This window comes from Oncorhynchus kisutch, linkage group LG7 (genome assembly GCF_002021735.2).
Source record: "Oncorhynchus kisutch isolate 150728-3 linkage group LG7, Okis_V2, whole genome shotgun sequence".
In the NCBI taxonomy this organism is placed as follows: Eukaryota; Metazoa; Chordata; class Actinopteri; order Salmoniformes; family Salmonidae; genus Oncorhynchus; species Oncorhynchus kisutch.
The window spans coordinates 35697148-35722064 of record NC_034180.2 but is presented as its reverse complement, the minus strand read 5'-3'; the positions used below and the strand labels follow the sequence as shown (position 1 = coordinate 35722064).

At 42.4% G+C, this 24917-nt stretch overlaps 2 protein-coding genes across 3 annotated transcripts in view; both read left to right on the top strand.

Annotated features, from left to right (window-relative positions):
* Positions 1-567: 567 nt before the first annotated feature.
* Positions 568-12478, top strand: spint1a (serine peptidase inhibitor, Kunitz type 1 a). The gene is made up of 11 exons (XM_020488118.2): positions 568-729; positions 1047-1514; positions 3815-3972; positions 4206-4347; positions 7172-7342; positions 7425-7466; positions 8174-8302; positions 8685-8735; positions 8886-9056; positions 11138-11197; positions 11527-12478. The coding sequence occupies exons 2-11, from the start codon at positions 1106-1108 to the stop codon at positions 11712-11714; spliced, it is 1521 nt and encodes a 506-aa protein (XP_020343707.1). The 5' UTR covers positions 568-729; positions 1047-1105; the 3' UTR covers positions 11715-12478.
* A 5857-nt stretch (positions 12479-18335) lies between these two features.
* Positions 18336-24917, top strand: part of LOC109894545 (pleckstrin homology domain-containing family G member 3) — a 55643-nt gene continuing 49061 nt past the window's right edge. For both annotated transcript variants that reach the window (XM_020488114.2, XM_020488113.2), the window contains exon 1: positions 18336-18578. The gene's annotated coding sequence lies outside the window, so the exon portion shown is untranslated. The remainder of the gene's footprint in view (positions 18579-24917) is intronic.

The following is a 24917-nucleotide window of genomic DNA, read 5'->3' as shown; positions in this document are numbered from 1 at the left end:
CATGTCAAGACCTGACCCTCAGAATTTACCTTTGATTACCCCTATTTACTCATCAGTAGGAACGATATGTATTTCTTTTGGTCCATACAGCAACAATAGAACTACACGTGACCTGTTTCAACATGATGTTGTATCTATCTATATCTTATGTCATGCCTTATTGGAATCATTTTTTGATCATATCTGTTGGAAAAAATATTGGATGTTGCCTCCCACATACAGTGGGGCAAAAAAGTCTCAGACACAGTCTGGAACCTGTCTTATTACTCCAAGTGAATGATCTGTCAGCTGGAAACTTCTCTCTCCATATGTCAGTAAAATCAAATGTATCCATACATTTTTTTTTAAACCCAAATTCTGATTCGTTGGCCTACCTGGGGGCCATCTATGAGTTGAATTATCTATAGTAATGTTAAAGTCCTCTCCTATAAATAATAACGAATTGGGAACTTTGGATTTCCACTGGAAATTTAGAATTTAGAACCAATGAAATATACATTACTCTACAGATTCAAGCAACTCATTAATTCTCTGTTTGGTGAAGTCTTCTTCTACTCTAACACATCTCAAAATGGGAGTGCCAATGTGCTTTGCGCCTCCGGTCACCTCTTTGGGTAGATTTCACTTCCTGTATGTAACAGGTACCCGAAGAGAGAGAGTGACACACCTGTGAATTGTAAAGATATTCGATTGTTTCTTTATAATCGACGACAGATACAGAATTTACAGGTGACACGTGTTAATTTATAGTGCTCTTTTGAACAAATATGAATCTATAAAGTTACAGAAGAGTTGGATCTTGATTATTTATTTGTATGTTTGACGTAATTCTTACCTTTGAAATCAGAGGAACAGAGATATACAAAAGTCCTGAACGTTTCTATACAATTGATTGGTGTGTGTGTATAGTATAAAGATAGACTGCATGGTGTTTTGTATGTTATTTAGATCATGTTACGACTATTTATTTGAATGATAATGTATATTTAGTTAATGCATTCCATGATATGTTATTTGAAGTTGACTATATATCGCTCTGTTTTCAGGTCATCTATTGGATTATCCTATATTTGTGGGAAATTGTTTTCCTGGACTGTTTTGTAGAATGACTACTCTCCCAATTGGATTGTTATTGGGCGCTTTGGTGTGCTTTATCGTTTTCCTGGTGCGCGCGGAGGCCCAGCCATTCGGGGAACCGTGTTTGGACAGTTTCGAAAAGGGCAGAGAAGATTTCGTTCTCGACACGGATGACTCGGTGAAATACGGTGCGACTTTCATCATTAAACCGAAGGTTGAGAGCACCAATGACTGTATACGCTCGTGCTGCAAAGATCCCAACTGTAATGTCGCTTTCATGGAGAATGGGTCCGGTGAGGGCATGATCAAGTCATGCTTTCTCTTTGACTGTCTATACAAGCAGCAGTACGTCTGCCGATTTGTCAGGAAGAAGGGATTCCTGAACTACATCAGAGACGTGGTGTATGAAAGTGATCTGGCCACAAAAAACCTCCCAGGTAAATCAGGCAGACTGGTCTCAGACTGCCCACTATGTACCCTTAAAGGGCTTACCATTACATTTAGGTCCAAGGACCTTACATGCTCTTTTCAGAGGTAGACTGGCTCTGGCAACCAAAACAGTCAAATACTCCATATAAATGTGAATCTATTCTCAAATGCATATGGTTCAAGGAACCTAAAGCTTTACTTCATATCACATCATCATTTCACAAATGCTACATATACATTTACTGCACTGTTTAAACTGTCTTTATCACAGTTGCAGCCTGTGACAACACGTTTCTGCCTGCCTTCAGGTACACGCACAGGTGTTCACGTGCTAAATTAGCACAGGTGGTCCCTCTGTCTTCTGTTAATATACAAAGTAACATGGAAATATGGTGGTGTGGGTACACTAACCCTAAAAAGGTGTTTAGGAATTTAACCTTTTAGTTCTTTGAAAAGTATTTCTTGCTGGTATGAAAGACACTTTCCTTATGCTTCCAAAAGCGTCAGGGCTCTCAAGAAAACTCCCCCTGGTCAGAAGATGCACTACATGGCCAAAAGTATGTGGATTCTGCTATTTAAGCCACACCCGTTGCTGACCGGTGTATAAAATCGATCACACAGCCATTAAATCTCCATAGACAAACATTTGAACATTGGCAGAAGAATGGCCCATACTGAAGAGCTCAGTGACTTTCAACGTGGCACTGTCATAGGATGCCACCTTTCCAAATGTCAGTTCTTCAATTCTTTGCCCTGCTAGAGCTGCCCCGGTCATCTGTAAGTGTTGTTATTGTGAATTGGAAACATCTAGGAGCAACAACGGCTTAGCCGCAAAGTGTTAGGCCACACAAGCTCACAGAACAGGACTGCCTAGTGCTGTAGTGTGTAAAAATCGTCTTTCCTCGGTTGCAACACTCACTACTGAGTTCCAAACTGCCTCTTTAAGCAACATCAGCACAATAACTGTTCGTCAAGGAGCTTAATGAAATGGGTTTCCATGGCCGAACAGCCGCACACAAGCCTACGATCACAATGCCAAGCATCGGCTAGACTTTTGTAAAGCTCTCCGCCATTGGACTCTGGAGCAGTGGAAACACGTTCTCTGGAGTGATGAATCACGCTTCACGCGTAGTGCCAACTGTAAATTTTGGAGGAGGAAGAATAATGGTCTGGGGCTGTTTTCATGGTTCGGGCTAGGTCCCTTACTTTCAGTGAAGGGAAATCTTAATGCTATAGCATTCAAGGACATTCTAGACGATTCTGTGCTTCTGACTTTGTGGCAACAGTTTCCTTTCCTTTTTCAGCATGACAATGCTCCCGTGCACAAAGTGAAGTCAAAACAGAAATAGTTTTTTGGGATTGATGTGGAAGAATTTGACTGACCTGCACATAGCCCTGACCTCAACCCTATCGAACACCTTTGGGATGAATTGGAACTGGGATACTCAAATTAGTATATGTTATATTTGGTATTGTCTTTGCAATTTGTAACATGTAAAAATTTCAATTCGTAACATGTCATACAAATTGTAATTCGTAAAACATACGAAATGGATAATGGACATCCACAAATTAATACATACCATACGGAGTGTCCCGGATTTACATTTACTATGTTATGTCTACCCCAGAGTCCAGGTTGAAACGGGAGACCCAGGTATCACTCTCACACATCACAACATAGACACTCATCAAATTAACTAATTAAGTCTCCAATGAACTTCATGTCTCCATTGAACTGCTTACTAAAGGAACATGAACACACATACCATTTAGCTATATTATTATGAGCAGAGAAAGCAACGCACTACACTTGGACTGTCTGTGGTTTGAATCACAACAGACAGGCCCTTTATCTCCAGAGGAGGTGAAACCACCTGCTTAGAGAAGAGCATTACCCACACACGCCATGGCTCAATATAGGGCTTATTCTATGGCTCATTATAAGGCCCCTTGTCACAGTCTGAGGTTTTAGTTTTCACCTCGTTGCTGCTGAGAAAGCTTCTTCCAGGGGAGATTGGTATTGTGCTGTGAGTCAAGTAATGGATTGCAGACTTGAGTGAATAATGTATGTCAACAGGATGTAGTTAGCAACTGGGCATGAGCACCACCAAACAAATTGATTTCCTGAGCCTTAAGTTGTTAATGTGTTGACACTCAAAACCCTTCAAAACAATTTAACCTATTCAAATTTCAACCAGCCATATGATCTGTGTATCTTTAACCTAACGGGATATCTTAAAGCTGCATGTATTTTCAGTATGATTATGTTGTATTGAACGTGATGAAGGTTGTATTCAACTTCCAGGTGAAGTGGACAATCCTCCAGAGGCCAATGGAGGTCCGGACAGAGTGGTGCAGCCCCAGGAAAGTTTAACTCTGAATGGCAACGAGAGCAAGGACGACCACGATATTGTCACGTACCAGTGGCACCTAGTGTCAGGGAACACCTCCGCTGTCATTGAGGTGGGCGATGATGACTGGGGCATCAGGGAGCACTGGTCAGGCTTTATTGGGATGTTTGGGGCATTTACCTGATCAGAGTTAATGGTGATTGCTCTTTCACTGTGTAAAAATACATGAAAAGAACAGGTCACCCTGGGAACACCAGAGGATGAGGATCACGATTAAAGCTTCTCTATTTTCAATGTTCTGCCACACAAGAAAACATTGATACATTTTCTTTCCTTGTCTCCTAGAAAACTACATTTAAAGACCAGGTGATCGTGTCCAACCTGGCGTCTGGAGTGTACAAGTTCCAACTGACCGTCACAGACTCCAGTGGGCAGTCCGACCAAACCCAGATCACTGTCCTTGTGCTTACCCCTGAGCAGTCTGAGAGTGAGTATACTAAAGTATATGTGAAACACCTGCAAAGCACACCTAGCTACACAGTTTAACACAATTGTTTTGAGGGTGAAGGGACATGCTGTATTTATTGAATTTCAATGCACTTATATACAGTTCATTGCCTGTGTATGAAATCAATCTAAAGTGACAATGATCTTTGAAGTGGTCTACATCCGAGTGATCTGTCATGTTTGGAGTAGGGACAATGTGGAAATACTATGAGAAACTTTGCCATTGAGGTGAGAAGGACTGATGCCCTTCTGACCATATTGGTCACGGAACGCATAATGCAAGTGAATGCGATGTTAGGAATATAAATCACTTAAATGTTTTCCTTCTAAACTGAGGGAACTGTCTCTGCAGTTGGAATTTTTATGTGAAAAAGAAATACCCGATTACAAGTATACACTGAGTGTGCAAAACATCAGGAACTCTTTCAATGACATAGACTGACCAGGTGAATCCAGGTGAACGCTTGATCCCTTATTGATATCACTTGTTAAATCCACTTCAATCAGTGTCAATGAAGGGGAGGAGACAGGTTAAAGAAGGAGTTTTAAGCCTTGAGTCAATTGAGATGTGGATTGTGTATGTGTGCCATTGAGTGTGAATGGGCAAGACAAAATATTTAAGTGCATTTGAACAGGGTATGGTTTTAGGTGCCAGGCGCACCAGTTTGAGTGTCAATAATTGCAACGCTACTGCGTTTTTCACTCCTGGGTTGTTCACTCACAACAGTTTCCTGTGTATATCAAGAATGGTCCAACACCCAAAAGACATCCAGCCAACTTTACACAACTGTGGGATGCATTGGAGTCAACAACCTTGTGGAATACTTTCAACACCTTGTAGAGTCCATGCACCAACGAATTGAGGCTGCTCTGGGGGCAATAGGGATTGCAACTCAATATTAGGAAGGTGTTCCTAATGTTTTCTGCACTCAGTGTATGTGGTATGTTAAGTTCATTACTCATTTTTTATGACTTTCAAATGCTTGCTGATGACTCTTATCGGTTGTACTGGTTTAAGTTGATTATGATATCAAGTCTTGTTGTAATCAACTCATCTACTTTTCATGCCACGTGACATGGCATGAGAATACTGTCAAAAATACCTGTCCAGGCAAGCTCCTCTGATTCCCGTAGAATGAAATCAACATTTCCAGATTTCAGAAAGCACATTCATAAGTAGATTAGTCTCAGCTTGTACATCTATATGTGGGCTCAATCGCCAGAGACAACAGCTTAGTATTCTTCTTTTCCTAGTAGCTGTTTACTCCATGGCTGTGAGTGACTGAAAAACCCATATGTCCTCCAAGAATGACCGTTTTGGCTCATAACAGGATGACAACTCATTATCACACTTGGTAGATACTTGGTAGATCAACAGTGCTGCCTGGCTGTTCATTATAGGGTAACAGGGAATACTTAGGAATCAGACAATGGAAGGGTTTTCTCTCCCATTCCCAGTTACATGAATGTGTATGGAATGGATAGACACTTTTCCTGGGCTATCAGCAGACACAGGAAGTCAGGAAAGCTGTGGTGATTTCCCTCCCTCACACTCTGCTCCTTCTTTCCTTCCTACCCTGCCCTCCCCCCTTAACCTGTCTGTCTGGTTTCAGCTTGGGTTTCACAAACTCAAGCAAACTCCTTTAATGTCATGGCACTCTAAATACAGACTCTTGATACTCAAACACTTTGAAGTTATTTCTGAGTCAGTTATACAATTTGGAGCATGTTGGTCTCTCAGTCTTAACAGACTGAGCAGAGACTATTAACCATTCATTGATCCAGTTACCCATTAACTAGTCTCTACTGAATGGTGTTAGGAATGTTCCTCTGTGGAATGGCCAATGCATAGTGACCCCTGATCTGAGTCACACAACATGTACAGCTAAATGGCTGCATGCGTTAATGATGGATGAATTACAATGAACATGCTAGTAGAATCACAATTAAAGATACCCTGACAACATGAACCCCCTCTCAGCAAAATATATGTACTGTGAATGGCTATTAGCGTTTTACATTGACTGTGGTACACACATGGTTCTGTACCTAATGTTATTCTTAATGTCTCAATTAACCCAGTCATGTTGTAATGACGGAATGGCTGGGTAATGTAATGCAGGGTAGTCACGATGCATCAACTAGCTTGTCGTGAGGTGTACAGCTTTGCGTTGCACAAGTGAAACCACTTCCTCTGACAGTTATGTCTGCTTTCTTTGGGTTTACCACATGTCTGTTCACAAGCCAGACCATCCACATGTATTTTCAGTGGATGAAGTAGGCCTGGTTTTAGGGAAAGTTACTTAGCTTTTTTATATTTGACACATCAGGTCCAATCAAAAATAAAATGTTATTTGTGACATGCTTTGTAAACAACAGGTGTAGAGTCACGATGAAATGCTTACTTACGGGTCCTTTTCCAACAATGCAGAATTAAAGATAAAATAAATAAAATATTGACTGGCTCTCTAATATTTTACACAATTTTTATTTATTTGATCTTTTTGAAGGTATGTTTAACTTCTATGTTATGTTTATAAGAAAATGTAAAAATAATTTTAAGTATTGCACATGAGGTAATGAGCTGTTTGACGCAATGATTATGTAAGCAGTTTAAAAGCACTGTAATAAGCAGTTTATAAGCAATGTTTTTCCCGCAAAAGTGTTACACATGATTCTGTCTGGGCTTCCACCACTGAACCACAACATAAAATTAAAATGACGTGTCTATTGTTTTATTACTTAATGTTATATCTAATCGCCAGTTATATGTAATAGCCACTCTCTGATACTTCATCCTTCAGATCACTGCATGGTCCCCAAGAAGGTGGGTCCCTGTCGCGGATCCTTCCCCCGCTGGCACTACAATGCTGCCTCAGAGAGGTGTGAGGAGTTCCTGTTTGGGGGCTGCAGAGAGAACCTTAACAACTACCTCTCCCTCCAGGAGTGTGCCAACGCCTGTGATGGTGTGTCAGGTACTATACAGACCCCTCTTGTTTTTCTGAGAACAGTTTTTGGAGAAGATTGGTTGGTTGATTGGTGTTTCCTTTCTTGTAGTTATTCACAGAGGTAGAACTGGACCACTTCCAGCCCCTAGAGGTAAGACTGACTTACATTTATTGTCCTCAGGTGTATGACTATAGAAAGTAGCTGTACTTGTAAGCTCCAGCTTTTTGGCTATGCCTCCCCCAGTCATTGACATACGGCAAATATATGTATATTTGATCTATCTGTTGACTGATGCATATCTATTGAGACTTATCAGTTACCTGTATTACTTCTGTATCCTATAAGGTGAATCTATGGCTAAAAGTCACTTTTACCTCACCTCTTCTGCTCACCTCTGTGTTGTTGTGTGAGGTCCCCTGTTCACCTGTGTATTAGGTTTAGAGGTGTGAGAGGTCCCCTGTTCACCTGTGTATTAGGTTTAGAGGTGTGAGAGGTCCCCTGTTCACCTGTGTATTATGTTTAGAGGTGTGTGAGGTCCCCAGTTCACCTGTGTATTATGTTTAGAGGTGTGAGAGGTCCCAGGTTCACCAGTGTATTATGTTTAGAGGTGTGAGAGGTCCCCAGTTCACCTGTGTATTAGGTTTAGAGGTGTGAGAGGTCCCCAGTTCACCAGTGTATTATGTTTAGAGGTGTGAGAGGTCCCCTGTTCATCAGTGTATTATGTTTAGAGGTGTGAGAGGTCCCCTGTTCACCTGTGTATTATGTTTAGAGGTGTGAGAGGTCCCCAGTTCACCTGTGTATTATGTTTAGAGGTGTGTGAGGTCCCCAGTTCACCTGTGTGTGGTGTTGTGTTTTAGAGGTGTGTGGAGTACCCTGTGGGTCAGGCCAGTTCTCCTGCACCAACGGCTGCTGCCTTGACCGAGGCCTGGAGTGTGACAAGGAGCAGCAGTGCAGCGACGGCTCAGATGAGGAGAACTGTGAGGACTGTAAGTACAGGCTATGCAAACCAACCCTAATTTACATACAACACTGCATTGGCCTTACCTTACCACTGACCTTACATTACAAGTGCAGTCATGAAGTGAAATTATTGGGGTGCTCAGTTGTTGTCATGATCTACTTCCCCAGAGTCCAATGAACTTGTGGATACCATTCTCTGCGAACTGTTTGACGGAAGTTGCTAACTAGCGTTAATGCTAACGTTAGTTAGAATTGGCTTGCAAAACTACCTCTAACATCCTTCATATTGGATGCAGAGATATAAAAATGGTATCAATGAATTAATCTGACGCTGTGGAAGTAGATAAATGTCTTTATTGCCAAAAACCAGAAGTAACCATTTAACTCTTGTTTTCTTCCTTTCATCAGTGAATAAGAACTTCCAGATTCTACTGCAAATTCCTGTGGATGAACAGAAAGGTTGAGTTTTACTGTTTTGAGACATGTTCACAATAACAGGATCAATCTCGAATTTTGTTGTTGAGTTAACTGATTACATATGGTGCCTAACCCTACTCTGGCTCTCCTTACGAACGCTGATCTCTCACACACATGTTCTTTCAACCACAGTTCGCTGCACGGAGCACCCCAAAACAGGAAACTGTCGGGAGAGTTTTACCAAGTGGTACTACAACCCTGTCTACCAGAAGTGCTTCCGTTTCAACTATGGCGGCTGCTACGGGAATGAGAACAGATTTGACACTGAGGATGCTTGTATGAGTACCTGTAAACTGGTAACAGGTAGGTTTTCATGCTTTAGCCATTACAACACTTTCAACTGATTTTCAAAATTGTTGCACTGTTATTAGGGATAAACCGATATGAAATGTTGAGCCGATACCGATATCCAATATTTTCCTTGCCAAAAAAGACGATACCGATATAAAAAAATGTGCGGCCTTTTAGGCATTCTAGTACAGTTAAATAGTTGAAACACACACACTGACCACGTACAGTATGTCCTCATTACCAGTAAAACATAATCAAAACCAATTTCTTTCACTTCCTTGCTGTGCTGTTTCGTTGATCGAATTCGTTGATTCGTTCAGTCGTTTCATTCTCAACCAGGATTTCATTATACATGTCAAGCAATGAAGTTTCAGCTCTGTCTGTCTGTGGCCTCTCTTCCTCGGTGCGCACTGTCACTGAGTCCATGTCCATCTTGTCCAGCTGTCTAGCATTTCACGGAAACCCTGTTTCTTGTCTGCATCGAAGTAACGGTCCTTGTACCTAGCATCGAGCATGGTGGTGACACAGTAAAGAGGCTCAGAGTGAATGCCACCGAATCACTTGTTCACAGCCTCTAGTAGAGTACTTTTGTAAGTTTTAACCCCACGGTCTGTGTCGGCAGTTTTGTTGAGCAGGTGTTTCAATGCCATGACAGAGGGTATCACGTCTGCTGCAGACGCAGTTTTTGATCTTATTTCTCAAGTCGGTTGTTCCAATGGAGCTAGCAGTGTATTCATGTTTTCAATAAGAGTCCACTGGTTTGTACTGATTGTTGCAGGTAACTCCTAGTCGGCTGCGTACACGCCAAGCACTCGTTTTTGTTCCAGCAGGCTCTCCATGTAAAAAGTGCTGTTCCATCTGGTGGAAACGTTTTGCTTATGCCTGTTCGTTTTCACTCCAAGCTGCCCCTGTATTGCTTGCTGGCGGTTGTATGCGAGATGTGAGTGTTTAAAATGACCCACTATCTTCCTACCTGTTGCCACTGCGTCAGATATGCTGCGTTGGGCCAAAACACCTTCTTTTACAGCCAGTTGCAGCGTGTGTGCCATGCATGGCAAACTGGCGACGCCGCATTCTTCCAAAGCCTTTGTCATGTTACGTGCATTATCACGTAGCACAGCGTGTACTTTGTTCTTGGGGATTTCAAACATGTTCTCATGTTCTCAAATGCCATTGAAATAGCAGCAGCAGTATGAGAACCAGCACCTTCTTGAGCATGCAATATGGCTTTTCTCAGTACAAAATCCTCGTGGACCCACTGTGCTGTCAGACTCAGCATGCTCATGGGGCTGACGTCGCTGGTCCAAATGTCAATCGTGAAGCTAATAGCAGCCCATAGCCAGTAGCTCATGGATGTGTGTTTCAACAATACTGTGTAACACCGGTAGGGCAACATCTGTAGATTGGCACCTACTTGGTAGTGTGTACCGGAGCTCGAGGTGCTCGACCAGTCGGCGAAAGCCAACATCCACCACAGAGATCGGTTTATTGTCATGGGCAATGAATTCCATTATCTTGGCGTTAAAGGATTTCGCCTTTGAGTTGTCTCGCAGAAATTTTCTTACTCATTCAAATGAGTGCTCGACTTGAACTTGTTTCGTTGTTGGAAAAGTGAGCTTCATTTTTTTCTGCTTTTGTTCTAAGTAGTCGCTGAATGTCTGGGGGGTGATGCACTTTCTCCCCTCAGGAAATAATAGCAGCACAAACGTTGCATTTGGGCTTTTTTGTCATCTTCCTTTGAAACTTTAAAATACATCCACACAGCAGACATTGTGGGCTAGGTTAGGAATGCGTCATTACGTCATCTACCTACGTTATACAGGTATGCATGTGAGCTTTGACATCGGTTTTGCATATTGGCATTAAACTATACATAGAGCCAATATTGGCATTTTTAGCTAATATTGTCTGATTCCGATATGCTTACTGATATAATGTGCATCCCTAACTGTTATATTACCCTTTGAGATCATAATAATGAAATGTTTCAGAGATAGGAACATACTCTATGTCAGCACCACTACATTGTGTGTATCAACAATACCGTAGCTGTGTAACAACTGACTTGTCTCTTTTCCTTACCATGTGTTCAGAAAAGGACGTCTTTGAAATAACGAACCGATATGAATACCAGGACACTGACGGCCATGTAGGTAATTAGCTCTTCTTTATTCTGTAAGATGGAGCCTTTTGCCCATCAGGACTCCATGGAAAAGACACCCTGACAATAATCATTTTTAAAACCAATTATTGCACCCCGTCAAGTTTAAGGGCCTTGGGGATCAAAGCTGGTCACAAAGATCTTGTGATGTGTTTTTCCCTGCACTTTCTCCTCACTTTACTCAAACACTGTGAATGTTGCACATGATTGATTGTCGGTCTGTCCAGTTTTTGCTTCCCCACACATGCAGGATCCTTTCATATAGTTATTGACTTACTGGTGTGTGTGTGTGTCTCTCTCTTCATGCCCATCCTCTCTCAGGAATCATAGTGATAGCTGCACTGCTTGGCCTGGCCATCATAATACTGCTGGTAGTTCTGTGTTACTGCTTCATGAAGGGCAAGAAGGAGCAGACTCAGCGCCAGCGGGTACCCGTCAACGGCTCCCAGGTCTACACCAGGGAGGACACGGAGCGCCTGGTCTACAACACCACCACCAAGCCCATCTGACCCCTAACCTCTGCCCCCGGAAGCGGCCTAGGTGCAAGCTATCAGCATTGCATGAATTCAGATCAATATTTGATTTTATGTGAAACCCTTTTTGTGTACCGGTATGTTTTATTTTCCCCAAATATAGTCCTGTTTGTTTGAGAAGACCTTTACCTTGTTGTTGTAATATAGGCCTAAGAATTTTTATTAGAGTTTGACTTCACTCAGGAAAGCAAAAGTGGCAGCAATTATTCAAAACTACACTTGCCTTTTTGTCTTCCTTGCAGTAACCTGTCAGAATTTAGATTGTTGGTCAGCAATCCTGCACTCAGGGTATAACGGTCCTACAATTAAATCCACAAATCTGACTTCATGTAAACTGTTGGAATAGTGTGGGAGATGAAAACATTCCAATATTGCTAACTAACTATTGATTTGTTATTCATCTTATTGTGTTTTATCATATTTCAGGCATTTAAAAAAGATATGTGTTGCTGGAAATATATTGTACATTATTGACACCCTTTGTCTTAACTGGTAGAAGTTAGAGCAAGTTATTTTACTTTTATAGTTTATTTTGTGATTATTAAAACTGATATTTCAGAAGGAACCGGAAGAGGGGAAAACAGTGAGTTTGTGCCTAATCATGGTGGTCACATGTTATAGGAAAATATACTCTTTATATACTCAACTTTTTCATTAACACTTTTGTATGCAGTTCTCTCTTTTACCAGTAGTGCTCAAATCCTAAATAAAATGCTGTTACCAGAATCAAATCACGAATACAACAGGTGTAGACCTAACAGTGAAATGCTTACTTACAAGCCCTTAACCAACAATGCAGTTTTAAGAAAATACCAGTAATAACAAATAATTAAAGAGCAGCAGTAAATAACAATAGCGGGGCTATATACAGGGGTACTGGTACAGAGTTAATGTGCAGGGGCACTGGTGTCAAGGTAATTGAGGTAATGATGTACATGTAGGTGGAGTTATTAAAGTGGCTATGTATAGATGACAGAGAGTAGCAGCAGTGTAAGTGGGGGGGGGGGGGGGGGGGGTAGCCATTTGATTAGCTGTTCAGGAGTCTTATGGCTTGGGGGTAGAACTGTTTAGACATGCCTCTTGGACCTAGACTTGGTGCTCCGGTACCGCTTGCCATGCGGTAGCAGAGAGAAAAGTCTGACTACGATGGCTGGAGTCCTTGACAATTTTTAGGGCCTTCCTCTGACACCACCTGGTATAGAGGTCCTGGATGGCAGGAAGGTTGGCCCCGGTGATGTACTGGGCCTTACGCACTACCCTCTGTCGGTTAGGGGCTCATAAGTAAGCATTTCACTGTAAGGTCTACACCAGTTGTATTCGGCGCATGTGACTAATACAATTTGATTTTCCTTGCAGTTGGAGGCCAGGCAGTTGCCATACAGGCAGTGATGCAACCCAAATCAAAGTTTATTTGTCACGTGCGCCGAATACAACAGGTGTAAACCTTTCAGTGAAATGCTTACTTACAGGCTCTAACCAATGGTGCCAAAAAAAGGTGTGTGTGTAGGTAAGTAAATAAATAAAACAGTAGAAAGACATTTGAAAAAAGAGTAGCAAGGCTATATACAGACACCTGTTTGTCAGGCTTATTGAGGTAGTATGTACATGTAGGTATCGTTAAAGTGACTGCATACAGTATATGATGAACAGAGAGTAGCAGAAGTGTAAAAAGGGGGTGGTGGGACACAATGCAGATAGCCCGGTTAGCCAATGTGCGGGAGCACTGGTTGGTCGGGCCAATTGAGGTAGTATGTACATGAATGTATAGTTAAAGTGACTATGCATATAAGACAGAGTAGCAGCAGCGTAAAAGAGGGGTTGGGGGGGTCTTATGGCTTGGGGGTAGAAACTGTTGAGAAGCCTTTTTGCCCAAGACTTGGCACTCCGGTACCGCTTGCCATGTGGTATTTGAGAGAACAGTCTATAACTGGGGTCTTTGACAATTTTTAGGGCCTTCCTCTGATACCGCCTGGTGTAGAGGTCCTGGATTGCAGGAAGCTTTGCACCAGTGATGTACTGGGCCGTACACACTACCCTCTGAAGTGCCTTGCAGTCAGAGGCCGAGCAATTGACACACCAGGCAGTGATGCAACCAGTCAGGATGCTCTCGATGTTGCAGCTGTAAAACCTTTTGAGGATCTCAGGACCCATGCCAAATCTTTTTAGTTTCCTGAGGGGGAATAGGCTTTGTCGTGCCCTCTTCACGACTGTTTTGGTGTGTTTGGACCAATCTAGTTTGTTGTTGATGTGGACACCAAGGAATTTGAAGCTCTCAACCTGCTCCACTACAGCCCCGTCAATGAGAACGGGGACGTGCTCGGTGCTCCTTTCCTGTAGTCCATAATTATCTCCTTAGTCTTGGTTACATTGAGGGATAGGTTGTTATTCTGGCACCACCCGGCCAGGTCTCTGACCTCCTCCCTATAGGCTGTCTCGTCGTTGTCGGTGATCAGGCCTACCACTGTTGTATCGTCAGCAAACTTAATGATAGTGTTGGAGTCGTGCCTGGCCATGCAGTCGTGGGTGAACAGGGAGTACAGGAGGGGACTGAGCACGCACCCCTGAGGGGCCCCCGTGTTGAGGATCAGCATGGCGGAGGTGGTGTTACCTACCCTTACCACCTGGGGGCGGACCGTCAGGAAGTCCAGGATCCAGTTGCAGAGGGAGGTGTTTAGTCCCAGGGTCCTTAGCTCAGTGATGAGCTTTGAGGGTACTATGGTTTTGAACGCTGAGCTGTAGTCAATGAACAGCATTCTCACATAGGTGTTCTTTTTGTCCAGGTGGGAAGGGGCAGTGTGGAGTGCAATAGAGATTGCATCATCTGTGAATCTGTTTGGGCGGTATGCAAATTGGAGTGGGTCTAGGGTTTCTGGGATAATGGTGTTGATGTGAGCCATTACCAGCCTTTCAAAGCACTTCATGGCTACGGACGTGAGTGCTACGGGTCTGTAGTAATTTAGGCAGGTTGCCTTTGCGTTCTTGGGTACAGGGACTATGGTGGTCTGCTTGAAATATGTTGGTATTACAGACTCAGACAGGGGGAGTTTGAAAATGTCAGTGAAGACACTTGCCAGTTGGTTAGCGCATGCTCGGAGTACACATCCTGGTAATCCATCTGGCCCTGTGGCCTTGTGAATGTTGACCTATTTAAAGGTCTTACTCACAGGCTGCGGAGAGCATGATCACACAGTCATCCGGAACAGCTGATGCTCTCATGCATGTTTCAGTGTTACTTGCCTCAAAGCGAGCATAGAGGTTATTTACCTCGTCTGGTAGGCTGATGTCACTGGGGAGCTCTCAGCTGTACTTCACTTTTGTAGTCTGTAATAGTTTGCAAACCCTGCCAAAACTGACTAGCATTGGAGCCGGTGTAGTACGATTCGATCTTAGTCCTGTATTAACGCTTTTCCTGTTTGACGGTTCGTCGTAGGGCATAGCAGGATTTCTTATAGTCTTCCGGGTTTGAGTCACGCTTTTTGAACGTGGCTGCTCTACCCTTTAGCTCAGTGCGAATGTTGCCTGTAATCCATGGCTTCTGGTTGGGGAATGTACGTACAGTCACTGTAGGGACGACGTCCTCGATGCACTTATTGATAAAGCCAGTGACTAATGTGGTGTGCTCCTCAATGTCATCGGATGAATTCCTGTGCTAGCAAAAAAGTCCTGTGGTTCAGCATCTGCTTCATCTGACCACTTTTTTCATAGACCGAGTCACTGGTGCTTTCTGCTTTAATTTTAGCTTGTACGCAGGAATCAGGAGGATAGAATTATGGTCAGATTTGCCAAATGGAGGGCGAGGGAGAGCTGTGTGTGGAGTAAAGTTGGTCTAGAGTTTTTTTCCCCCTGGTTGCACATTTAACATGCTGATAGAAATGAGGTAAAACTGATTTAAGTTTCCCTGCATTAAAGTCCCCAGCCACAAGGAGCGCTGCCTCTGGATGAGCGTTTTCCTGTTTGCTTATGGAGGAATACAGCTCATTGAGTGTGGTTTTAGTGCAAGCCTCGGTCTGTGGTGCTATGTAGACAGCTATGAAAAATACAGATGAAAACTAGTGTGGTATATAGTGTGGTCTACAGCTTATCATGAGATGCTCTACCTCAGGTGAGCAAAACCTTGAGACTTCCTTCGATATCGTGCACCAGCTATTGTTTACAACTATGAATCGCCCCCCCCCGCCCGTGTCTTACCAGAGGCTGCTGTTCTGTCCTGCCGATATAGTGTATAACCCGACATCTGTATATTCTTAATGTCGTCGTTCAGCCATGACTCGGTGAAACATAAGATATTACAGTTTTTAATGTCCCTTTGGTTTGGATATACGTGCTTTCAGTTCGTCCCATTTATTTTCCAGCGATTGAACGTTAGCTAGCAGAACGGAAGGAAAGGGCAAATTAGCCACTCGATTTTAAAACAGCTACAGAGCTCAATGGCTGTGAAGGGAGAAAACTGAGGTTGGATCAACATCATTGCAGTTACTCCACAGTAATGACCTAAATGACAGAGTAAAAATATTCCACAACATGAATCCTGTATGCAACAAGGCACTAAAGTTATACCGCAAAGGAATACACTTTTTGGCCTAAATGCAAAGCCTTCTGTTTGGGACAAATCCAACACAACACCTCAGTGAGTAACTGCCTTTTCAAGCATGGTGGTGGCTGCATTATATTATGGGTATGCTGGACATCTGCAAAGACGGGAGTTTTTCAGGATAAAAATAAACAGGATGGAGCTAAGCACAGGCAAAATCCTAGAGGAAAACCTGCTTCAGTCTGCTTTACACCAGACACTGGGAAAGGAATTAACCATTCAGCAGAACAATAACCTACAACACAAGGCCAAATCTACACTGAAGTTGCTCACCAAGAAGGCAGTGAATGTTCTAGAGTTGCTGAATTACAGTTAGATTTTTTTTTATGTCAAAACTTGACATTTGCTATCTAGCTAGGACACCCAACACCTTGACAGAGCTTGAAGAAATATTGCACAATCCAGGTGTACAAAGCTCTTATAGACTAATCCAGGAAGCCTCACAGCTGTAATTTCTTCCAAAGGTAGTTCTAACATGTTTTAACTCAGGGGGAGAAATACTTTTAAAATCTAGGTATTAATGTTTCATGTTTTATTATTTTGTAAGAAATGTTCCTCAAAAAATTCCACTTTGACATAGTATTTTGTGTAGATGAAAAAATGGGAAATCCATTTTAATCCCACTTTGTAACAATAAAATGTGAAGAAATCCAAGGGGGGGGGGGTAAATATATATGATGTGATGCCCACTGTATACCCTCCCTCTGCAACCCTGCTTGCAGTGCTCTCTAACCCTGTTCCTGGAGAGCTATCGTCCTGTAGGTTTTCATTTCAACTCTAATCTAGCACACTAATAATTAGCTGGTTGATAAGCTGAATCGGGTAAATTACAACTGGGTTTGGACCAAAAGCCTACAGGAGGGTAGCTCTCCAAGTACAGGGTTGGAGAGCCCTGCATTACAGCATATTGTTATTCCCATGCATTACCCAACCATTACCAGCAGATGGAAATATTGACTTTACATTGACTACTGCTCAGCCACAATGGAATAAAATTACTCTTTGACACTTCACTGCAAAACATAGACTTCTGATATTGCCTCATGCAGCACGACACATCTCTTTCGGATAGAGTTGATCAGGCTGTTGATTGTGGCCTGTGGAATGTTGTCCTACTCCTATTCAATGGCTGTGCGAAGTTGCCGTCATACATGTCAATCCAGAGCATCCCAAACCATTTCCCCCATAATTATCCATGTAATACAGTCCCTGCTGGCAAGATATCCATTTTAGGACCGGCCATCCTCAGTCATCATCATGAAGGTTAGCTCAGCAGCAGCCTCTGTGATGTTTATCAATAGAAGAAACTCTGACACGTGAGGTGACTGCCATTGACAGTAAAATGGGACTTCTGAGGGGAATACAGAGCATAGTAGTCTACCTTTATTACTTGCCACAAGTGAACAGTTCCTTCAATTAATTCACTCCAGTTATCTGTCTGCCATTCTTTGTAGGGACCTTTGACAGTGTAGTGGCCGGAGACCCTCATCAATAGATTGTAAGACTGTGACGGTGTGTGATAACGGTTTATAAACTTGTCATGTTGGCTGACTAGGCCCTCAGGTGTAATCCACACAATTGAGAGGAAGAAAGATTTTTGAATTTGCTCTAAAGTTTGTCATTTTACAATGGGCTGATAAGGGCTGAGTTTAAATATTTGCTCGTGTTTATTTGAATAAAGGGGGTTGGCAGAAACTTGAATTTGGGACATTTTTCCAGATGCCCAGTGATGACCTGAAAAATGATTTATTTCAGTAAAGAAAAAATTCAGAGATATTATTCACTCACCCTTTGAGGTAAATAAAGACAGTATTTGAGGCAGTATAAACCAGACAAACAGCACATTTCTGATTTCCCCCCCACACTTATTGGTCTTTTGACCAATTAGATCTTTGTTTTAGAGCTAATCTGATTGGTCAAAATACTGATTAGTGAACTAAAAATCAGAATTGGCCTGCTGTTTTAAAGCAAACTTTAATTAGACAATTTGAGCTAGCAAATTCTACCACTCTCGATTAGATTGCGTGCTTTGGAAGTAGGCGGTCTTTGACCCATTGCTCGCTGTACTTTGATATGTGTTCGGCTCAGCTGTAGAGTCAGTAGAGGACAACTGGGCTGTGCGGAGGATTTATGTGTTTGACAATGTGAGTTAATCTATGGAAAACTAAAACCGAAATTATAGTCTACAGAAAAACTAGACCTACACTTTCGGAGGTTCACAGACAGACGACTACATACTCAAACATTTGGTAAGTGTTTGTAATGAACTCTAATAACCGGGGAAACATTCGTGAATCAGACGGTTCGACTCTCAAATTTCCTTATGAAAAGCCTACACAACATGAAGTGCATGCATGGTCGATACAACACTGCTTTTCTTCAAGAGTTCATGCCGCGTTGTGGTGTAGAGCCTATCAATTGATTCAGTCAAAACCGTAATTGATTTGGTAAATCTGCGTCTCGAGACGTTCCTCACTGCTCTGAAACTCTTTTCACCCAGAATCTACCACAACACGTGAAATATGCCAACCTGTTTTGACAGGATGAGGTAAAAGAGTGTGTTGTATTATCTAGGCTATAAAAAAAACACACCGCTCCTTTACTATTGAAATGACAAAAGTCGCCTATAGGTATATTAGGATTTTAATTTCTTTAACATGTTCAAGTTAGGGCTCCTGTCCATGATATGGCAGTGTCAAATATCCATTAAGCTCCCCTACTTCAACAGGGTAGCCTACTGCATTGCTAGGCAGGTGGACCTGCTGTTGCATGTGGAGATTTAGTCAAATTCCATGGGGCTTAAATAACGGTGTGCTATCTGAGATTCTTGGAACTTCCCTACCCTTTTGAAGTTGAAATGTGTAACACGGAACCCAAACCGGCTGCGCGCGTGCGCTATCGTGCATACGTTTTTTCTGTCCCCCTACACCAAACGCGATCACGACAAGCACGTTAAAATGTCAAAACAAACTCTGAACCACCAATGACAATAATTTGGGGACAGGTCGAAAAGCATTAAAACATGTATGACAAGACACGATCTGTGTCAAATAGAAAGGAGTTCTATTTTAGCCCTTGGCATCGCAGATGTTCGTTGGCGCACACGAGCAGTGTGGGTGCAATAGTTGATTAACATGGATTTCTAAATATATTTCGCGACACTCGCGCATGAGACGTGTCTGGTCTGGTCAGCATGTTGGGGTTTAGTGTAGGGATGTCCTAAGGATTCTGGATTGCACTGACTATTAAATGACCTATAATCTAAAACCGTCATAGTTCTTTAACGCCACTGAGTCAGGCTAAAAGCTTAGATCCCTGCTAAGAGTACATTTTGGTACTGCTAATTTATGTATGTTCTAAAAAAAGAACATTCTATGACTGAACTTTGAACAGCTGCAGAGATCACCTTTCCTGGATAGTTGCCTGGGAGACTAAATATGTCAACAACAAAAAATAGATTGCTTAGTGGCAGTATGCAACCTGACCAAATTTACACAGATCTACAGTATAACTCACATTCCTATCATTCTACTTGAAAGCAAGTCTAAGAAGCTGTAGATAAGTTCTATGTGCCCTATTTCTATGTTTCCCGTTCAGGTTTCTGCTTTTGTGTCTTACTTTCGGGTTTGTACACCAGCTTCAAACAGTTGAAACAACAATATTTTAAGTTATGGAAAATATACACTGAACAAAAATATAAATGCCACCTGTAAAGTATTGGTCCCATGTTTCATGAGCTGAAATAAATTATGCCACTATTTCCATACGCACATAAACCTTACATCCCTGTTAGTGAACATTTCTCCTTTGCCAAGATAATCCATCCACCTGACAGGTGTGGCATATCAAGAAGATGATTAAACCGCATGATCATGTGCTTCTACACCTGCATTGCTTGCTGTTTGGGGTTTTAGGCTAGGTTTCTGTACAGCACTTTGAGATATCAGCTGATGTACAAAGGGCTATATAAATACATTTGATTTGATTACACAAGTTCACCTTGTGCTGGGGACAAAAGGCCAATCTAGAATGTATAGTTTTGTCACAACTTAATGTCACACTGTACACTTCCTGGAAGATGAAAATGTCCCAGTTCATACATGAACTGCACTCTCACCATACATGTCACCCGTTGAGCATGTTTGGAATGCTCTGGATTGACAAGTGACGGCAACTTCGCACAGCCATTGAAGAGTGTGACAACATTCCACAGGCCACAAACAATAGCCTGATGAACTCTAGCTGAAGGAGATGTGTTGCACTGCATGAGGCAAATGGTGGTCATAATTTTCTAGTATTTTTTTTGTTTTGTTTTTGTATCTGTGATGCATATCTGTATTCCCAGTCATGTGAAGTCTGTAGATTAGGGCCTAATGTATTTCAGTTGACTGATTTTCCTTATGAACTGTAACTCAAAAAAAACAATTTTTTTAAAATATTTGTGTTCAGTGTATTTCACAGCAGTTTAGATGGTACAATGATTATCTACACTATACTAGCTTATCTAGTCACAAACTGAAATTAGACTAACCTATTTGTTTTAGCAACCAGGAAATGGCGGTGTGATTTTTGTGTAGTGCAACTTTGAGATGAGTCTGAAATATTCCTACTAATTCTGGGTTGGTTGGTTGTGTAACTATGGGGCCAAACAAACTGGATTGGCTTAAATTGACATATAAACTATATTGAGTACTTTCGGGAAGTATTTAGACCCGATTCCATTTTCCCCACATTTTGTTACAGCCTTATTCTAAAATTGAAGATTTTTATAATTTAATCAATCTACACACAATACACCAAAATGATCAAGCAAAAACTTTCTTTTTTTTGGGGGTGTGTGCAAATGTATAAAAAAAGAAACCTGACACCTTATGTAAGTATTCAGACCCTTTGCTATGAGACTCAATTGAGCTCTGGTGCATCCTGTGTCCATTGATCATCCTTGAGATGTTTCTACAACTTGATTGGAGTACACCAGTGGTTAATTCAATTAATTGGACTTGATTTGAGAAGGCACACACCAGTCTATATAGAAGGTCCCACAGTTGACAGTGCATGTCGGCACAAAAACCAAGCCATGAGGTCGATGGATTTCTCCGTAGAGCTCTGAGACAACAGGATTGTGTCGAGGCACATCTGGGATAGGGTACCACAACATTTCTTCAGCATTGAAGGTCTCCAAGAATAGTGGCCTCCAACATTCTCAAATGGAGAAGTTTGGACTATACCTAGAGCTGTCTGTCTGGCCAAACTGAGCAATCGGGGGGAGAAGGGCCAAACAAGAACCCCATGGTCACTCTGACAGGGCTCTGGATTTCCTCTGGAGATTGAAGAACCTTCCAGAAGGGCAACCATCTCTGCAGCACTCCACCAATCAGGCCTTTATGGTAGAGTGGCCAGATGGAAGCCACACCTCAGTAAAAAGCACATGACAGCCCACTTGGAGTTTGCCAATAAGCACCTAAACGATTCTGACCATGAAAAACAAGATTCTCTGGTCTGATGAAACCAAGATTGAACTCTGGCCTGAATGCCAAGTGTCATGTCTGGAGGAAACCTGGAACCATCCCTACGGTAAGAATGGGGGTGGCAGCATCATGCTGTAGGGATGTTTTTCAGTGGCAAGGACTGGGAGACTAGTCGGGATTGAGGGAAGGGTGAACAGAGAAAAGTACAGAGATCCTTGATGAAGACCCAGTCTGAGGTCCTGAGCAGGTTAACAGTTCACCTTCCAACATGACAATGACCCTAAGCACACAGCACACAGCCCAGACAATGCAGGAGTGACTTCGGGACAAGTCTCTGAATGTCCTTGAGTGGCCCAGCCAGAGCCCGGACTTGAACCCCATCAAACATCTCTGGAGAGACCTACATTTATATTTTTTATTTAAATCGGCAAGTCCGTTAAGAACAAATTCTTATTTACAATGACTGCCAAACCCGGACAACACTGGGCCACTTGTGCGCCGCCCTATGGGACTCCCAATCACGTCCGGATATGATACAGCCTGGATTGGAACCAGAGACTGTAGTGACGCCTCTTGAAATGAGATGCAGTGCCGTAGACCGCTGCGACACTCGGGAACCCACTGTGCAGTGACGCTCCCCATCCACCCTGCCAGAGCTCGAGTTGATCCGCTGAGAAGGATGGGAGAAACTCCTCAAATACAGGTATGCCAAGCTTCTAGCGTCATACCCAAGACTCAAGGCTGTAATTCCTGCCAAAGGTGCTTCAACAGAGTACCGAGTAAAGGGTTTGACTACTTATGTAAATTAGATTTTATTTTTTGTGTTATTAGCAAACATTTATTTTGCTTTGTCATTATTGAGGGGGGGTGGGGGGGGAAATGAATGCATTTTAGAATAAGGATATAACGTAACAATGTGGGAAAAGTCTAGGTCTGAATACTTTCCGAATGCACTGGAAGTAAGGTTATAACTTGTCAATAGCCAATGAAGGAGATGCCACTTTTCACCTATGTATTTTAATTGACCATTCTAAATCACCTTTTTTAACTATGTGGGAAAATGTGCTTGCTTCTAGGGGGTGTAAACGTTTAAACAAAATTGGGATCGCTAATTCGGCTAGGATAACAAAAAAATTCTCCCACAATTTAAATCCCACTGCAGTTATCATAAATCAGATTCTTTGCCATGTTAGCCTAACTAGAAGATAGACTATAAAGGCACGGGATAAGTCTACTCCACCACTACTTAATCGTCATTAACAGTTGGAAAAATGGCAGAGAAAGGCAAGTGATAGCAGTGAAGTCTTGTATGGAAATACTTTGAGAAAGTGGTGAAATGCAAATTTGTTAGGTGGAATTGAGGTACAGTAAGGGTGCAATGCTTAAGCATCTGAAAAATACACACTGAGACCCAAATCCTTTTTTCTTATAGTTTTATCTGAATCTTCCATTTGTCACGTCGCTACTTTCTACGATTGTGATATGTTTCACCTAGCTAACTTAAGATGAATGCACTAATGTAAGTCGCTCTGGATCAGAGCATCTGCTAAATGACTAAAATGTGTAAGTGCTGTGCCCACACATTGCACGATCTTCACGGGCGTTGAGGGACACATCTTTTATCGGCCCATTTCGGCAGCATGCTCTGAATTTTAATTACAAAGCTGCCCAAAGTGAAGAGTTCATATGTTAAATGTCTTGTGAGTCAGAGGTTGCGGAGATGCTATTCTAGAAGGAGCTGGTTTAATTGAAGTGGAGTGTCTGGTTAATTGTGTTCTCCAATGAATGAAAGGCTGTTTGTTTCTTGTGGGCTATGTCAGGGTCATAGTGCAGGAGTAATGTGGAGAAAGGGGACACTTGATCCTAAGTATTTTATGGTGCCATTCTACAATTATAGCACGCTTCAAATTGAAATATTTCAGACTTTATGCACCATTGGGATTTTTCCATAGTGCTGACATCATCCACATATTCCTATCACTATTTACTGGTTTAATGTCTATGGCTAAGAGAGGTCGACAAGATGGACAGCTCTACCACTGGAAAATATTTGTCTGACAGTCTATAGACCTCCTGGACGTCAGTCAGCTCAATTAGATTTCTATTATTCACTTTCTGAATATAAACACCTGACCGTGTCCTGTCTGAATGAGGACATCCCGGAGGCTTGTTTAGTATTCCCAGAATCCCTTGAGTCTTGTTGGGTAGACTGTTTGGGGACAAGAGAATGTTATGTGGTCTCTCGCTGACTGTGGGGTGGAGCAGCTTACATTCTACTACACTATTCTTAGCCTGCTCGCTATCTAATGCTTCTTTGATTCATGTCGCACCCGGAAGCAGTTCATTTGCCAAGTTAGCTGTTGCATGTAATGGGGAGCAGGCTTCTCTGCATGATTGGGCAGCTGAGTCTAGACGGGAATGACAAGGCACACATCTTATGCATATGCAGCATGGAAATTGCTCTTGATGTAGAGGTAGCAAAAAGTACAATCATTTCACCATCCGATTTAGCCGTTATTCACATTTTCGTTATCTCTGATGGAAACCTCCCCCAGGCACTACTGAGTCAGTAAGACATACCAAATGATTCCTTAGGGTTCAAATGCAATATAATTGTTATCTGTGGCACTCAATAGGAAATTCACTGGTTGGTTAAATGTCACTTCCTCTGTGTAACCCTCTCCAGAGAGGGAAGATCTCAATTGCTTACTCCTCGCGTCCTCTCTCTGAGTCTCTTTCTCAAAACCCTTTGGCGGAGAAGGTCAGAGGGGAGGGACCTCTGGCTTTCTCATCCAATGGGTTTTGATAAGACTGTGAGGGGATGTGAAGAATATGCAATTGAGATCTTCCCAGAGTGTGGCTTGTCTCCCCAGAGGAGAGGTCTGGGCTTGTCTTACTACCCTCCATAGTCTGCCCTCTGTTAGTTCAAAGTTTCACTTTCCTAGTAACACTGGGAGCTGTCAGTGGTGAATTATATTCCCCAGATAGTAATCAAATCTCTCCCCAAGGAGCCGTTCAGTCAAGAATTCCAGGCTTTGGGTCTGAAGTACAGGGAGGACGGGGTCAGCCTTTTGTTATGGTTTGTGTACGTTTAGGGTGGGGCATTGGACACAATGACCC

What these genes read in the sequence shown, in the direction of transcription:
- spint1a (XM_020488118.2), top strand. Translation starts at nt 1,106, where the DNA reads ATGACTACTCTCCCAATTGGATTGTTATTGGGCGCTTTGGTGTGCTTT. An exon ending in GGCCACAAAAAACCTCCCAG is followed by an intron (nt 1,515 to 3,814) that starts GTAAATCAGGCA and finishes TTCAACTTCCAG; the next exon opens with GTGAAGTGGACAATCCTCCA. An exon ending in TACCCCTGAGCAGTCTGAGA is followed by an intron (nt 4,348 to 7,171) that starts GTGAGTATACTA and finishes TTCATCCTTCAG; the next exon opens with ATCACTGCATGGTCCCCAAG.